This window comes from Hydra viridissima, unplaced genomic scaffold (assembly GCF_058129835.1).
Source record: "Hydra viridissima isolate aposymbiotic clone 2 unplaced genomic scaffold, HvirCarnegie_v1 scaffold_1, whole genome shotgun sequence".
In the NCBI taxonomy this organism is placed as follows: domain Eukaryota; kingdom Metazoa; phylum Cnidaria; class Hydrozoa; order Anthoathecata; family Hydridae; genus Hydra; species Hydra viridissima.
This window is the reverse complement of record NW_028324300.1, coordinates 7,083,358-7,101,416: the sequence shown is the minus strand read 5'-3', so window position 1 is coordinate 7,101,416 and position 18,059 is coordinate 7,083,358. Positions and strand designations below refer to the sequence as shown.

Here is an 18,059-nt window from a genome sequence, read left to right as displayed (position 1 = left end):
CCAGATTCAATACTAAATATACCAAGAAGAGTGTTAAGCATGGAACGTCTGCTATAGTTTGGGGTTGTTTCTCAGCACTAGGAACTGGTCCTATTCACGAAATTAATGGAATTATGGACCGCTTTGTTTACAAAGATATAATGGAAGATGTTATGTTACCACATGCTGAATGGGAGATGCCCCTAAAATGGATTTTTCAACAGGATAATGATCCCAAACATACGTCAAAAATTGTAAAACAATGGTTCAAGGACAAGAATATCACCATAATGGAGTGGCCTGCACAAAGCCCTGACTTGAATCCCATAGAAAATTTGTGGGAAATAATTGACAATAAGATTGAGCGTGCAAATGTGAAGACCAGTGAGGAATTATTTGAACAAATCGAGAAGGCCTGGCGAGAGATTTATATGAGAATTGTTGACTCATTAATTGCGTCTATGCCCCGAAGAATGAAAGAAGTTATTAAAAGTAAAGGAGGTCCTACCAAATATTAAGTTAACTTTTGAAGTTTTTTGAAAAATAATAAGTTAATTTTTGAATTTTTTTGAATTTTCAGTCGATTTTTTGAATTTCCACCTTGTTTTGTCCAAAGAAAAATGTAGTTTGTTAGGGAAAATGTGTTTTAAAACGTTTTTAGTGATTTTTAGTATGATTCAAAACTTTTAAGTTTTGTTAACAACATAATAAACGACATAAAAAAAAATATGTTCAATTGTTTTACTAGTTTTTTTTAGTTTTTGATCAACTTTTGTTCTAAATTTGAGTTTGTCCACCATGTTTTGTCCGATACTGTAGATCACTGGTTTTATGGCATTATTTAACATATCAACAAATGCAATTCTTTATTTACTATAAAACGCTAAACATTAATGCAAATTATCTCAAAACAATCCTGATGTGGATTATAATGTTGCATAACACAAACCACTTCAGAAGACATTTTAATAAAAGGCATCTTTGTTAACTTCGAGGTGTTTTATCAAAATTTCATTATAGAGAAAAACAACTTCTTGATTTAGAATCAAGAAGCTCTAATTCTCTTCTTTTTTTTTTGGACAGAATTCAACAAACTTAAAGCAAATTTAGGTAGCTGTTTTCCCCAAAAGTCATTCAAAAATTCAAACATTAAGAATACTAAAAATAGTAATTTAAACTTATATATGACCATAAATGGGTCGAGCTAGTTTTACAACGGTACATTGCAAAATATACTGCAAAATTAAAGCACCAAAGCCTTTAAAAAATCCAGCATATCCCTCCTCTCGTTGAATTGTTTTGACGCAATCCATCATATTAGCGTAATTTGTACACAATGGTACAACACCCATACCTTTGTCCGTATTGTCAATAATTGTCCTTGTACCTTGAAGGTGTAGCCTAACAATCACAGTTTCAAATGGAAACAAAAGAACTTCTGTTAGAAATGAAGCACAAATATTCGACAAAAGCTCTGAGTAATATACCTTCTTCATACTTTCTTCGCTAATTTGCTCTTCTATATTCAATCTTTTTTTATTTATACGCATAAAATGATATGCTATAAATGATTTTAGTGTGTATCTAACCATGAAGTAAACAATTGAGGGAATTATTAAGGTATACATCGGTAAGAGACGTCCGTGACCACGAGAAGTATATGAGCCAACAAGACGATGGAATGCATCACTTAGAAAAGCAAACACAGAACGAGTTTCTCCGAGAGCGTTTGTCTGAAATATAAAAATCGTTTTACTTTTTGGTAAACAAAAAAATTTTCACAAGAAGAAAACTTCATACTAAAAAGAAAACAAAAAAAAAAAAAAAAACAACAAAAAAAAAAAAAAAAAAAAAACGAAGAGGAAAACTAATGGAAAATGCACGAGACACAAAAACTGTTAAATTACCTGCACACAGTCTACGAAGCATGCAGAATATAACGGAAGAGTGATCAACAAGCTAAGACTAAAAAAGAAATCAGAAGTTTAACATAATCATTTTTATGATTTTGATGGATTATACAATGCGTGATGCATTTGAAAATTTAAAAAAATTTTCAAATGAATTACGCATTGTGTGAAAAAAAGCTCAACCAAGAAGTTATATGTCAATCAAAATAAATTAGAATGGTACCCTTTCAACAATTCCTGTCCAAAAATAACTTTCCAATTTTTTTTCACTTTAAATTTGTTTGTATCTGGTGGCCTAAAAATTTAAATTAAACTCATGCGTAATATTTATCATAAATTATATCACTAGAACATATTTCACCAGTGTCTTATATAAAAAAAAAGCACCAAAACAACGAAAACGAAAACATGTTAAAACTTAAATTTAGTTACAAAAAGGACTATAAAAATCTAACCTAGGAATGTGTATCATTTCACTCAGCATCACATCTACAATTATAATTGTAGCATTTAGTATACAAGAACTTCCCCAACCCTTCCAAAATACACCAAAACCCTAAAAATTAACAACATTAAAATAACAGATGTAATATTATAAAAGACAAAACTTACTGAAAAATAAAACTTATTTGGGTTTGTATAAAAGTTAAAGCTGTTATTGATCCAATGTTTCAACAAAATGGCAACTTTACTTATCCTGAGAATGTTTTTTTAGCAATTTTAATTATAAACATAAGCACATACAAGAGTTAGAAATGTGTCATATACTGCATGCCAGAATGGAGCAGTATGGGCTCAGAGGATTTTGAAACATTTAAAAAAACTTTCAGCTAAAAATTACATTTATCTGATTGATTAGCACAAAACCCTGATCACCAAACTAATCTTTCTCAACCATTTTTCTTAATAATTTTTCTGAGGTTGAATTGTTTTAAAATATATATAACTAAGTCAAAAAATATAATATCTAATAAAAGAATGGTGTTTTGTATAACGTTATTGTGTAAATACAACAATCATTATGGTTTACTTTACTTAAAAACTCATTATGAACAATTAAGTAACAGTCTCCTCTGGGTGACCTAAATTATAATTTGGTGCCCTCATCTCAAGTTCTGACTAAGAAACTGAAAAAAGTGAGTTAGCATAATATGGCTTAAAAAATTCAGTTATGATCTAGAAATATTTGTTGCTTGTGAAGTTCTAATTTTACGTTTTTTAAATACGACATGACCATCTTGATTTTAAAATGAAACCAAGTAAACTAAATTGTTTAAAACTTATTATTTAAGCATATTTTTTTTTAGATGATGTTGAGAAAAAAATATTCATGAGTTACTAATTTATATTTTTAATTCATTTATTTATATCTATTGATGTATTTAAATTTGAGGATTAGAATTTATATGTGTTATTAAATATAAATATACAATGAAATAAAACCTTTTTGTATATTCATGTGGCTTTAGATATTTTGCTAATAAGTGTCTTTTAAAAAAACTATTGTATAGATTATTAGATAATGCAATTAGAAGCTAAATTATTTGTGTGCCAATTTTGACATTTTGTAAAAATTCAAAACCATTTGGGAGCCTCAAAACTAATTTTTATTTGATTTTCTTCTTCTTTTTTTTTTTTTTTTTAAAATATATTTGTCTTTTAATTTGATTTTCTCTTTTAAAATATACTTGGGAGACTTTGAGAACTTTTCTTTTCACAATTAGAAAAAAAAAAGAAAAAAAAAGTATAATAGTAACAGGTGTAAGTGTTCCAATTAAAAATATGTTTGAAATTCAGTATCTAAGTAATGATTTTAATGAATTTTTGCTTTGAATGACAAATTCAAGCAGAAATTCATTAAAATCATTACTTGGATTATATTGTGATTATTGGATATTGTGATTAAATTTTGTTTATGCTTATTTTTTTTTAATAACTTTTATTGTTTGTGCAACAAAGCCTTTTTTTTAAGATAATTCACCAAACTTTGTATTATTAGCCATCTCATTAAGTCTATGGTCAATATTTCTGCTCCCCAATAACATAAATGATATTGCCCCTTTTATGAAAACTAATTTTTTTAAACTAGATACTAACCTGATTAGGGAATTAAACAAAAAAATTTGTTGCTTCATGACAAATAATCTTGTTGTTTTTATCATTAATAAAAGCTGTTAATCTCTAGCTATCTCTTAATATTTATCATTAAACAGTGCTGATATTCAACTGATTCACACTGCCTGATAAAAAATTTTTATAAATTCGTTGTTAAGTATTGTTAAATATTGTTGTATGCAACTGCAAATTTTGAAAAGTTAAAAAAAAAAAATAGCCAAAAAGCTCTAGAGATAATTGGTTTATTGACCTTATCATAAAACACATTGCAACCAAAGATAATGCCAAGATGTTTACAAATCCATTAAGTACTGTTTACACAGACTTCCTCTTTGTACAATCAGTTATTTGATATTTCCAGATTGATCTGGGCTGTTAAGGGTTGAGTTTCTCAGAATACAGTAAAAGCTCTCTATTATTGAACAAATCATTAGAAATGCGCTCAGCAAGACATTCAGGGCCAAATCTAGACCCAGAATTAAGAAACACTTTGTTTTCCTCAGTGTTAAAGTGAAAAGACTTGAAAAATCAAAGAGGTTTCTAACCCTCCTGAAGAAGAGACCAATAGCCATCCTCTTCTCTGATGAGATGTTGTTTACACCTGATTCTATCAAACAATCAAACCAATCATTTTATCAGTATCAACTTATTGTGATGGTAAATAAATAGTCAAAAGTGCTGCAACTCAACAGATTAGCCTCCAATTAAACTACTCAGTCAGGATGTTTATCAAGTCAAGGGCTTGTAAATGTCCTTACAACAAGATACCTATGAAGATGTTTCAGGTTCAGGAGATAACTATTGTCATAGATGCTGAAGGAGTTTGTGAAAAAAAAGTGGTAAATGTATTTCTAAGTAATAAATTTGTTTCCCCTGTTTCACATATTCAATCTAAGATTTTTATTTTTTACAAAACATGCAGTCACATACTGTATCTATGTTTTCTATAGTTAAATTTATAAATGTATAATTATATAATATTCATTAGATATTATATAAATATATAACATTAATATTATAACATTATATTATAACATTCATGAGTTTTATAAAAAAGAACCTTAGAATCATTCATCAAATACAGGAATGGCCCCAAATGCCTGTTATTAGAAAAAAATTTGAACATTTTTTCTGGATATCTAAATTGTAAATAAAGTACCCAACGTTTTTGAGAAACTGAGCAAAAAACTTCAAAAAACAGAAATAAAGAACTAACACCTACCATTTGTTAAAAGACAATATCATATCAAAAAAATTTTTAATAAGTAAAAAATATAAAAGCCATGTACAACATAGCTTAGATTTTTAAAAAATTGAAAAAAGAACTTCAGGGCTTAAAAAACTTAGATGAGATAGATGACACTTAGTTAAAAAATTCATTTAAAAGCACTGTTTATTACTTATACATAATATATTCGTATTAAAATTTTATATTTTATATACACCATTTGTATTAAAATTTTATAAACACTCACATCTTTTTATGTACAGGGCGCAGCAGCAATTCTCAAACGTTTTAGAATATTTTTCAAAATGAATTTTTAAATCACTAAAAAGTTATATTCATGGAATATTAATAAAAGAAAAGTTGAAGATAAATGCTTTTCCCACCTTAATATTTGATTAGGTCTCCTTTATTTTTATCACTGCCTCAAGCCTAGGATGGAAGGACTGACAGGTGCTGATTATATAGCCCTTTGGCATTGAGTTCCAAGCAGAGATAATTGATGACTTTAGTGACTTGACACTTGAGTGGGCTTTTTTGCAACCCTCATTGTCAACTAGGCTTTACACACTATAGTCAAGGGGATTCAGTTCAGGGTTGAATGGTGGCCAAAAGTGTTTTGACTAGAAATTAGCCATATTGTCCTGAAGATATTGTTGGGTTTTTCTAGACCCATGACAGGATGCATTGTCCTGTTGAAAGATGTAATTGTTTTCTGGTAATGTCATCTTCAGCCATGGCACCACATAAAATTTTAGTAAGCTGATATACACATCAGAGGTAACTTTTTTTTTCTTTCTTTGATTTAGATTAGTGGGCATTTCTCTCCATTAGAAGCAATGATTCCTAGCATCAGAATGGTCTGAGGGTGCTTGGTGTGATGCACAGGTGGTGCTTTGTCAACCTTCTGCACAATTAACCTGTCATTTTGCCTATTGAGCACACAGTCAACTCTAAAAAGTTTTCATCTGAGAAAACTTTAACTGTCAACAAAGCATAGCTTTTTAGCTGATTCAGAAGCTTCTTTGATTGCTCCAATCTCAAAGTATTTAGCCTTTCTACCAAAAGTTGGCATGTAGATTGGGCCATACTAACTTTTGGGTCACACTAACTTTTCCAAGTACTTTTAGAGTTCTTCTGACTGTCTTCTCAACAACATTTAACAGTTTCGCTGTCTTTCTGATGAACATAGTAGAATTCTTTTTCAACATGCATTTTAAGCTTTTCAGTGAACTTTTTATCAACCTTTTTGCTAACTGGAGAGGGCAATTGGGCTCTCTTAGCATTATCATGTTTTTTTCACTTTGTAAAATGTAGTTGTAGACACTTCAGATATATGAATCACTTTACATGCAGGCAAACCCATGTGAAAGTTTAAAACTTTGGTTCTTTTAGCTTCCATTAAAACATTTAACTAAAATATTTTTTATTCACAAATTTATTTAAACCTAAGACAATTATTGAACATTAACCAACAAAAACAAATTGCGGAAGTATTTTATTTACATCACAAAACCTAGCCAAAAATTTATTCACAAATCACTGCCACACCCTGTAAAAGAGTAAATGTATTACATTATTTTAACAATAAAGAATTGCTATCTATATGAGACAATCAACTTGTAACCTAACATAGAATTTATATTTTATAACCAATAATTTGTTAAACACAACTGTTCCTGAACTCTTTTTTATCTAGATCTCCCAATAAGATACAAATACTACGGCTGTTTCATAAAAAGATACAGCCTTAGTATTTGTATCTCATTGGGAGATTAATATAATAGTTAATAAAAAGATAGCATGAAACAAAAGAAACAATTTTTACTTGTTTTTTATGAATCTTGGTCAAAACAGGCAGTAATGAAAATGGTAGAACATGATACCGAAAACTCCTGTTGTTCACCTAAAGTCAAGAATATAAGAAAAAGTAAACAGCTAAAATGCTTATCATTCAACTTTTGTTGATTGATAATAAGATATGACCAAAATAAACTACAAAAAAAGTAGAATAAAAAATGCTATGGAAATACCATATGATTTATCCAGGGTATGCAACCATGTAAAATTGATTTGCTTTTCATATATATTCATAACACTTCTGTTTGAAGTTATGAATCTAAGTTCTCTAACTTAGCAACTGCAGACAACTTGATTAAAAGTATTGAAGTTACAAATAAACTATTTTAAGAAAAAACAAAAAAATATTTCTTGTAGTTTTTACAAATAGTTTTACTTGTAAAAGTTTCAAGAAGATTAGTTTAAAAATATATTTTTTATGTTTTCTATGTAAAATAAGCAAAAAGCATTGGTTCATTTCATTTTGACAAAATCATGACTTAGCTATTTTAGCTCTGAGGTCTTCAATTTATTTTTAATGTCTGTAACAAAAAAAAATCATTCTTGGAATTGAGTTACAAAAAACTATAAAAAAACTGAGCATTAAGGTTTCTGTTTGTTAAACCTTTTTGTTAAAAAAGAATTTGTATAAATGTTTGTGAAAAATTTTTTAACTTATTTTTATCAGGTTAAAGAAAAAATAAACACTCAATAACATAATTTATTCTTATTTTTTCTCAAACATGTTTAAAAACAATTTTAGCTAGACATGTTAAGTTGTTTACATTTTTCAAAGGCAAATAGTTTTCTGCTACTTAAATATTTCATTTAGAGCTTCATATTCATTGCCATTATACAGAAGTTTTAGTAAGAAAAAAGAAAAAATTACATGAATCATTTTAATTAAAGTAATAAAAGGCTACAATTAATAAATATGGAAAAAATCTTCACTGGTGTGCTTGTATTTGATCTAGTGACTGGTAAAGTACTTCATTGCCAGTATTAATAAATAGATCTTAAAATTTGCAAATATAAATTTAAGCTATTGAGAATTTTTTATATTATTATTCCAGATTGATCAAAATTATTTTTTAAACTTTTTTCATCATTTTTTTATTGCCATTAATTATAAAAGTAAAAGTGGCATAATATTTTTATCATATAATATTTTTAAAAGAAGTTCAAACTTTATGTTGGAAGCTCTGACTGCTAAAGTCAACAAATTACTTGCTGAAAAAACCTAAAACATATGATGCTTCAAATTATAAACTAAGCTCCAATCTTAGAAATCAATTCCAAGGCAGGAAAGAATTTTTTTCCTAAATAATTCAGCATGATTTTTGCTGCGCAAAACTATATTACTTTTAACAAAAACTAAGTCAATTGACTTAAACAAAATAAAACTATAAAAGTTTAGTAAATAATTTTGGTTAAAAATAGTTTTGCACAACAAAAAGTTATGTCTAATCAGCTCCTAAAGTATAATTATGACCCTGTTTCCCTTTATCAATTTTAGAAGATGGATTAAAATTTTTTTCAATTAGTAAAACAATATGAAATTTTTACATATTTAATGAACCGCACAAATAATGTTTTTATTTTTTGAAAATTTTAAATTTTTGTTATATATTCCTTCTCTTTGTGCTAAGGAAGTTATTAAAAAAATTAATTAATATAATCAAGAAAATACAATACAAAATATCGCACTTGACATTGACGCCTAAGTACAATGAATGGGTAGCCCAGTGTCTCTTGTATGTATAAGCTAAAGATACAAAAAGATATATACATATATATATGTATTTATGTATATATGTGTACATACATATATACATAAATATGCCATACATACATACATACATATGTATGTATACATACATATGTATGTATATATGTATGTATATATGTATATATGTATGTATATATGTATGTATTTATGTATGTATGAATATAACACACACACGCATAATTATCTACCTTCCAACTCCAAGGGCAAATCCAGCAACTCTTGCAAGATTGTCTTTATAATCAAAAGAATAAAAGTAATGTTTATCTTAAAGAAAAAAAATAAACAAATATTTTATATTATACAAATATTTAAATATATAGAACAAATCTTCAGATGAGCACCACTTATACCATAAGTACATCTTTTAAAATAAATTGTACTAAAATGAACTATCTTTCATTTTACATTTTTTGTAGAACCTTTCTTTGTAAATGATAGGATCTTGTTTCACTTTCAACCATATATGAAGAGGAACTAATTTTTATTAATTATACTTTTAGTTTCATAAGTTACTAGTATTTTACTAACCTGTCTTTTCTGTAGGGTTAGACATTACATCATACTTATTTACTTTAATAGCAAGATCAGACAAGAATGCATTCTGGCTGTTGATATCTTGACTAGGAATAATCTTTTTACTCCTCTCATCTTCTGTATTGCCAATCATGTTTAAAAAATGGCGAAACACCATTTGGTTACATTTAAAACCTCTGCTTCATAAAACCTGATTGTTTAATAACACGAAAAATTCAAAAAATAATTTTAAACGTTTAACTTTGCAACTCAAATTATTATATACCAACAGCTTATATATAAAATTTAAAAATTAACATATATTTTTCATAAATTTTTAGCTTAAAGTTATTAAAATTATTGATTTAATATATGATTATCTAAACCAGTGAAAAGTGAAAAAAGTAAGACTCTTGGGGTAAAAGAAATTATTTACAAGCTGTCAAGTGACTACTTTAAAAAAAAAGAAAAAAAAAAAGATATTATTTTTTGAGAAACAATGAAAAAAAAATGAAAAATTTCAATAAAAAAATGAAAAAAATGACAAACTTCATAAAAAAAACACACACACAAAAGGTCAATAAAAAACAAATGAAAATGTCTTTTTTCAAAACTTTAATACAACTTGTTGATAATCTACTTTGATTTTTATAACCATTGATTAATCTCTGCATTTCACTTTTTTGTTTTAAACCAATATTTATTCGTAAATTTTTTTGTTCATTGCTATGTGCTTTAGCATTTGTAAAATTTCTTTTTGCACTGTTTACCATTTCATGGGCAAGTTTAATACCAACCATATCTTCTTTATTGATGGCACTTCGCATAGACTTAGTTGCTTCATCCAGCATTCTCTGAGCAAGTTCAAACTCCATGTCTGCATTTTTCTCATCTTTTTCTAGATTTTGCTCTTTTTGATCAAGGATTAATTTTACTTTTTTCAATTTTTTGGAGCATTTCTTTGTGTTGTTTCTTTTTATAATTAAGTTCTTCCTCATGAATTTTTAAAATCTCTTTTCTTCCTTTTCTTCAGTCTTTTTTACTCTATAAATTCTATGAGCATTTTGAGCTGCTTGAACAACATCTTTTGCAATGTAGCAACATCTTATGTATCAACATTATGTGCACCTTGGCAACTTCTTCCATATTCCTTTGATATACTCAAAGCCATTAATGTTTAATCATTTAACTTTACTCTCTCTAAAATCAATGTATTCTTATTATATGATAAACTTTGCTCTACACTAGCATTTTCATTATGAAGTGTTAAACAACTCTTAACAACTTTATGAAGAAATCCATACTTAGTTTTTCTATATTCAATATTACTTTGGAACACTTTGGCCCAGTAATGGTTTATTCTTTTTAAATCATTTGAATCATTTGAATCTAAATACCAGTCTTCTGAGACATTATCCGCTTGGTATAACTTCCATTCATCCTTCACAAATGATACCTAAAAAAAATCAAGGAAATAATTTTATTCAAAACACCAGATATCAATTTGCAATCATACAAGTATATATAACTGTATTACTTACATATTAAAACCTAACTAAAATTTGAAAATAAAGCCCAAACAATTTTGTGAAAGAACTTTTAGAAAATTTTATTAACACTAAAATTAAATAAAAGCAATTACCTCCCTCTCATTTACAATGTGTGGTATCATAGCTGCTATTCACCCAATTGCATTAACAGTCCAAGGTTTAGATCTCATTTATGGACCCAAACAAGTCAAGTCTTTTAATAGTTGTGAATCAAGAGGAAGTTTCTTTTGTAATCGTTTAACAATGGCTATATATCCATCTCTCATTTGTTCTAGGTAAATATATCTTTTTTTTTTCACAAGAAAGTTGTATTTCAATAAAAAATATTTTTACAAAAAAATATTTTTTATTGAAACAAAACAGAAAATTGGGAAGAATAGTAATCACATTTTTTTCTATAATGAAATATCAAATAATTAATCAAATTAAAAATAGATTATAGTATCTCTTGAGTAAAATCTGCAAGTATCAACAACAACAAAATACTAACCTGGTTTTTTACTTCCTCACCAAAATCCATTTGATTTATTTCAAGTTGTATAGTTGAATCTGAGGAATCAATCTTTAAAAGATCTTTTGTAAGTTTTTTATCAACAGCATAATGTTTAAGGAAACACTTCATCAAAGATATTAAAAGATCTTTCATTTTTTAAAATAAGATATGAATAAGTGATCCTTCATCTTGGAATATCCATAAATATTTTTCAAACAAAGGTGCAACACCAATAAGGAATTTAATAGACACAAGTAATTCCTATATAAAAAAAAAAGTAAATAATTTAATCTTCTTTGAAATCTTCTTTCAATCTTATTCTCTTTAAAAGATAAAAATTTAAAAAAACAAAAATGATGTAATTTACTACATTTTTATTTTCCTTTAGACTCTTCTGAATCCTTACAAAATGTTTGTTGTTTTTCAGAGTCTTTTTATATTCATTTTGTTTTGGAATGTATTCCAAAAATTCTTTCTTTGTATCTTCCCATTTTAAGAGGACTTTTTCAAGTGTAGCAGAAAGAGTAAGCCATCTAGTACAGACAAAGCAAAGAAACAAACTTTCATCTTGAATAAAAACGGACTCTGCTAACTTTTTGAAATCTTCAATTTTGCATGGTGCATTCTAAAATGAATAAAATAATCATACTAATATTTATAGATTGTAACCAGGGATGGGAAGTCCCAAGAATGACTCCAGGGTTTAGAGTCCAAGACTCCCTAATTTTACCTGGATTCTAGAGTAATGAAGTATGAAAAAATGGCCCCAAAAATGTTTACAAACTTCTTAACCCCATAGAGAAAAGAAAAACTGGACTTTTAGAGTCCTGGAATTTATCATTTTTGAACCTGGAGTTCCTAGTTACAATAATACATGTATTATTGTAACTAGGGAAATAAAATTGATATTAACAATAAGATCCTTACCTTAAACCAAGCATGTAGATCAAATGCTAGCTACTCTACATCTTCACCTAAAACCATAATTGCTAAGCAAATGCATTATGTACTGTGAGCAAAGTACAACTTATAAATGATAACAAACCATTAAAATCACTGCTACAAAGCTCCTCATATAACAACTTCCAAATAACCTTGTTTATGTTAGGACCATCTGTTGAAATATTAAAAGATGACCCCATGATAAGTTATACTTTTTTATTGTGGCATAAAGATGCTAGCATTTTTTTTTTACATCTCCAGCTGTTGCTCTTCTAAAGAAAAATGAGGTTAAATATTTTTTGAGAACTTGGTTTTCAAAAACGACATAAAAGGTCCAATTGTTTTCTCTGCTGTGTGGTAGTTGTTTCATCAACATCAAAGTGAAAGCAGCAGGGCTTGAGGTTATACTGGCACAAAGTTGTTTCTCTAATAATGGTCCTAGACCATCTTAAAAAATATATGAAGCTTTTTGGCGACTCATTGTTAAACCCTGACAAATCTTACTATCTGAAAACATCCTTTGAAATAGTACTGATGTATTGTCACAATGTCTTAAAGCAAGATCATTCTCAGCAACTTTAAACAGCCACATGCCTTCTGCAGCTGAAATTTTATCATTAGTAGAATATTCTAATGTAACAATTTTTTTTTCTCCTGTAGAGTTTGTTTTTGAATCTTTATGTAAATGGCGAGCTGTATTTGAAAATCTAATATCAGATTATCTATTATTTTGGTTTAGAAGAATGTTGACAAAGAGCTTGGAAACAAACTGAGCTGTATTTTAACACACTTAAACATAGTTTACAAATAGCATATTCTGAGTTCTTTTTCTATGCCCGTAATTTGATGTTGACTTAATTCATATCTAACTTTTCCAACCACACATCAGTCCATTTAACCATTATATATTAGAGTTTTATACAAAAAATTATGGGTTTAATCAGTAACTTTACTAAAACTTTACACCTACTGATTTCTGGTTTACTTAATTTTTCACTTTTATTTCTGACAAATATAGTAAATTTTAATATAAAAATAAAATTTCAGAAAACAAAGAATACAATCATTAAAAAAATGATATTTAGAAGAATATTATCCCACCTAATAGTATTGATTTTTTAAATAAAAAAATTTGTTATATAGTAAACAAAGTAAACAATTCAAAAATTATAATAATTAAATGAAAAACATCTCACATCTTTATTAGATATTTTAATACTGAACTTTTTTTGTAAAATATCTCAACAATGAGAGAAACTAAAGCTTTAAAAGGTACAAAGTAACAAGAAAAAAAAAAAAAGAAAAGAAAAAAAAGACATAACATTAAGATAAAACATAGTTTGACTAATTAAAACTCTTATTTTCCTTCTTTGGCAAATCTATATACCTTTGCATATCACTATTACAATCTACATCAACAAATAATTCATGTTTAAATGTAACTTCAGAAGCAGCTTGATCAGATTTTAAAGCAGTAGATAAATTATCTATTGACTCATAGAGACGCTCAGAATTTTCACCATATAAAATATTGTACTTCACTTCTTTAGAAACTTGTCTGTCAAAGCTAGCAACATCTGTAGCAAAAACAACTGTACTTTGATTATGCTCATGCCTAGCAGTATGTGCTGAAGCAAGTAAAAAGTCATTTTGATGAAGCTTGTTGTTTCTTTTATAGGTTATATTACGCTTTACAAAAAAAAGACAGCCAACAAGCCCAATTACAATAAGACTGATAACAGAACAATATAGCCACAAAAAAGACTTTTTGGAAGAACCTTTTTGTGTTGCAAAAGATGGTCTGTAAATATATGATGGGCATTCATAACCAGCACTTTTTAAAATTTCACAGTCCTCTGTGCTCAAGCAATTTATATCAGAAGAAGAAAGCTTATCACATACTATACTAGCTTCAACTTCTTGGTATTTGTTCTCCTTGTATTCAAACACTATAAACCTAACATAAGTATAAGCACCTTTAATTTTAATAGGAATAGTTCCTTCAACATAAAATTTATCAGAAAAATCTTTTATTTGAATATTAGAATTTAAGTCAACAATAGACTTAACTTTTGCCAAGTTAACATCAATTAATGACTCCAAATATAAGTCAACTTTATATTTATACATTCCTGAAATGTACATGTTGTATGGAATTCTTAACAAAACTGAAAGTTGATTTTCCAGCGTAACACATTTATTTGAAGCTTGAACAAAAGATGAGCAAATGGCTTTATTTTTACAAGCTACATTTTTGCAATATGTTTCATTTTTGTTACACCTTAGCCCACTCAGCCCATTGATACAGATACAAGCACCATCAATAACGTGATGAAGATAAGAAGAACATAGTTCCTGATGATTTTGATAAACACAATCATGATTGTCTGATGCTAAAGTAAAACCATCATAACAAGAACATTTAAATGTAGAATTTAAATTTTCACATTTTTGACTGCATGGACCAAGCCCATTATTAGGAAGACATTCATTAACATCACGACAAGTTTTTTGATCATTATTTAACTTATATCCATTTGGGCATTGACAAATACCTAATGGTTCATCACATATATATGTACAACCATTATTTTTTTCACCACATTCCTTACGGTTTTCTAGAGAAGGGCATACTTTACTAAATATCCCTTTAGGCTTTTGTTTAATCGTTCGAATTCGGATGCTTTCCCCGATAGAACAAGATTTACTGCAATTGCTCCAAGGTTCCCATTCGTTAACAATGCAATCTTTAATCTCAACATTCATCACTGAGCAAGTTAAAGTAAATATTACGAGAAATAATGTTCCATAGAACATATTAAATTATTTCGACGATAGTAGACTATGTGTTATGTGATAGTAGACTAAGTGTTAAAACATAAACTTTTTTAGTTATTTAAAATGAAAACAAAATGACTTAAAGATTTCCGGCCTTTTAATCCGATAAGTGAAGGAGAAGAAAATCACTGATAAATTATAGAACGAGTTTAAATTTCTGTGTTTTATAGAGCATGCGTTATTAGGGAGTGTGGATTTCAGACTTTTTTTTTAAAGAAAACATAAGTAGAATTTGGGATATAAGTAAAAGTGGTGAAACTTTATGGAGAATCCGTATCTGATTTCATTTTTTAAATCAGAAAAATATTTGCTCATAGTCACAAAAATATATAGTCTGGAAACAAACATAAGCGCTTTGTTTATATTATTCAAGGAGGTTAATACACAGGAGACGGCACGGTATATAACGTTAATAGAGAGCTTACGATATGAAAACTGCAACGGCAACGGAGACGACAAAGGTCTGGATCGAGCGGTTGCGACTAGCAGTTGCGGTATTCAAATAAAATTAGTTACGAATTTCTGCTTCAAAAAAAAAAAAGAAAACATCTTGAAATAAACAAAAAAAAAAAAAAAAAAAAATTAAAAATGGCTCTTTTAAGAAATGTTAGAAATAGTTTATTGCTTTCATTAGAATCAAATATCATAGACGACGAGGAATTTTTACTACTGTACAAATTTAATTCGTCTAAGAATCCAGATTTACCGTTTTGGAGTTATAAGCAATTTTGTTTAGAAATCATGTCTGATGATGAATGCAAAAGTGAATTTAGATTTACGTAGTGATATATATCGCTTACTCAATATACTTTAACTACCTCAAGAGTTTGTATGTTATAATGGGTCAAAAGTTACTCCGGTAGAAGCACTGTGTATTTTTTTAAAACGATTCTCCTACCCATGTAGACTACTCGATATGATACTCGATATATATATATATATATATATATATATATATATATATATATATATATATATATATATATATATATATATATATATACATACATACATTTATACTTATGTATATATCTTAAATTTGAATCAGAAATTAAATAATTACTTTGTTACACTTTTGGAGCAAGTGCTACTTTGATCCATTTATAAGCCGTTTTCAGAAAACACGAATTTCAGCGTTTTGACGTTGCGTAAAAAGTTTTAAAACGGCATTTCAGGGAATTCCATCCATTGCGCATGCCTAGTGTCAAATATTTGTCATAAATTGTAGAAGTTGCCGTTGCAGTTTTCTTATCGTAAGCTCTCTAATATAAAACCATGGAGCTATAAGAGATGGACGTGTAACATATTGTTTTACATCAGAGAGGCCGCAGAAATCAGCGAGCCATGCGAGTTTCCGACAAACTCTAAATTTTCACTCGTCAACAAAAAAATCTGTTAAAATGGCTGCCCACAGTTTTAAAACAGAAACTCTGATCACGTGGTATTAGTTTAAACTTTTGTATCATTTGTTTAATTATAGTCACAAGAATATTTAGTCTGGAAACAAAGGCCGTTTCCATTGTTCAACTTTATGTTGAAACTTGAATCAACGACCCGGTGAAGGTGCACAAAATGAAAACTTTCACATTATTCTCCCTGTGACTCTGAACTGAAAATTGGGTTTTGTATTTAATGTTGAGATCTTTTAAATAATTTTTGTGTAGATAATTTCTCCGATATGTTAAAAAAGATTATTTAAGATTTAAAAACCTCTTTAAATAAATAGAATGCTTTATTTAAAGTTTCTTTAACATAAATATTTAGATATTTTTTGCTGATTTCTATTATTCATTACTGCTGTTTTGTACTGTTGTTGTTATGTAATCAGGGCCGTCCCGAAGGGGGGTGTAGGGGGTGTCACCCACCCACCCACCCCACACCCGAACCCAAAGCTGTTATTTGTGCATGTCAGTTGGCACATTTGTACATTTAGTATTTGAGTTGGCATTGATGCCAACTTGTACATTTAGTGTTTGAGTTTTGTTAAATATTTTTTTAAATAAAAAAATGTAAAATTCATATTAATATATTATATACTTTTTGATATTTACGACTTTCGGGAATGAAATAGGGTACCGTTTTGGTGACGTTAAAAAAATTACTTTTTAGCCATATCAATTCCATAAGGAACTGTGGTCTTTAAAACCACAACGGAGTTGCACTTAATGTTTTGTTTTCTTGAGTTTTAAAATAATTAAATTTCTGTTATACGATTTCTTGAATGAGTAATATAGGGGCAAAACGTAAAAGATTTAAAGTTGAATGTCTAAAATGTGGCAGTATATTTAATAACGATTTTTAAAATTAGCACCAAGAAAAAGTACATAATGGGATATCAGTTAATATAAAACACGTTGGTGCTCCCGAAAATCCTTTTCAAAGTGATGTTAAAACTTCCAAAGTCGCAGGGAAATGAGAATCGGTATGTACCTGGTTTAATGTAATATTAAGTTCAACGATAATTATGCTAATAAAGTTGTAGAATAATTTAAAACATCTGAGTTTTAATTTAAGTTAAAACGTAACATTTAAGAAATCAATCAATCCATTATGTATTTTTTAACAAATCAATTAATCCTTTATGCATTTTTTAACATATCAATCAATCTATTATGATTTTTCCAATCGTATATTGACCGTCGTTTTTGCTCAATTCAAACTTGTTCTTAAAACTTCTTTTAAATTTTTCTCTTGTGTCCAGATCAAACAATTAAGACTTAACCTCAGGCTTAATGCTATCTTGCTCAGATTTAATTTTATTGATTAACTTTTCGTTGCTTTCGATGAGCGGCTAGATCATCTTTTTGTTGCTTTCGATGAGCGGTTGTACATCTTGCTCAAATCAGTCTGAAAATTGACATCTGAA

General features: G+C 28.2%; 3 protein-coding genes and 2 pseudogenes across 7 annotated transcripts in view; 1 reads left to right on the top strand and 4 right to left on the bottom strand.

Moving 5' to 3' along the window:
- The window catches only part of LOC145187981 (uncharacterized), a 433,414-nt gene that overhangs the window by 40,526 nt on the left and 374,829 nt on the right, over positions 1–18,059 (top strand). The gene's annotated exons all lie outside the window — the stretch shown is intronic.
- On the bottom strand, positions 1,129–9,662 carry LOC149893119 (mitochondrial outer membrane protein SLC25A46-like). Of its 4 annotated transcripts, none has more exons than XM_090065993.1 (8): positions 9,386–9,662; positions 9,046–9,121; positions 8,776–8,833; positions 7,058–7,135; positions 2,345–2,445; positions 2,113–2,184; positions 1,887–1,944; positions 1,129–1,712 (listed from the first exon to the last, which is right to left on the bottom strand). In XM_090065993.1, the coding sequence occupies exons 1-8, from the start codon at positions 9,546–9,548 to the stop codon at positions 1,158–1,160; spliced, it is 1,161 nt and encodes a 386-aa protein (XP_089922119.1). In that variant the 5' UTR covers positions 9,549–9,662; the 3' UTR covers positions 1,129–1,157. The 4 variants fall into 4 exon arrangements, with proteins under 4 accessions (XP_089922119.1, XP_089922126.1, XP_089922141.1 ...); XM_090066000.1 differs by having other exon boundaries at positions 9,046–9,088; positions 9,386–9,656; XM_090066015.1 differs by having other exon boundaries at positions 7,263–8,833; positions 9,386–9,583.
- On the bottom strand, positions 9,812–11,189 carry LOC149893118 (uncharacterized; annotated as a pseudogene). Its single transcript, XR_016444832.1, has 2 exons — positions 11,013–11,189; positions 9,812–10,826 (listed from the first exon to the last, which is right to left on the bottom strand). The product of XR_016444832.1 is annotated as an uncharacterized LOC149893118 (transcript).
- LOC149893116 (uncharacterized) lies at positions 11,886–15,592 on the bottom strand. The gene is made up of 2 exons (XM_090065986.1): positions 12,341–15,592; positions 11,886–12,038 (listed from the first exon to the last, which is right to left on the bottom strand). The coding sequence occupies exon 1, from the start codon at positions 15,170–15,172 to the stop codon at positions 13,700–13,702; it is 1,473 nt and encodes a 490-aa protein (XP_089922112.1). The 5' UTR covers positions 15,173–15,592; the 3' UTR covers positions 11,886–12,038; positions 12,341–13,699.
- Positions 12,591–13,257, bottom strand: LOC149893117 (uncharacterized; annotated as a pseudogene).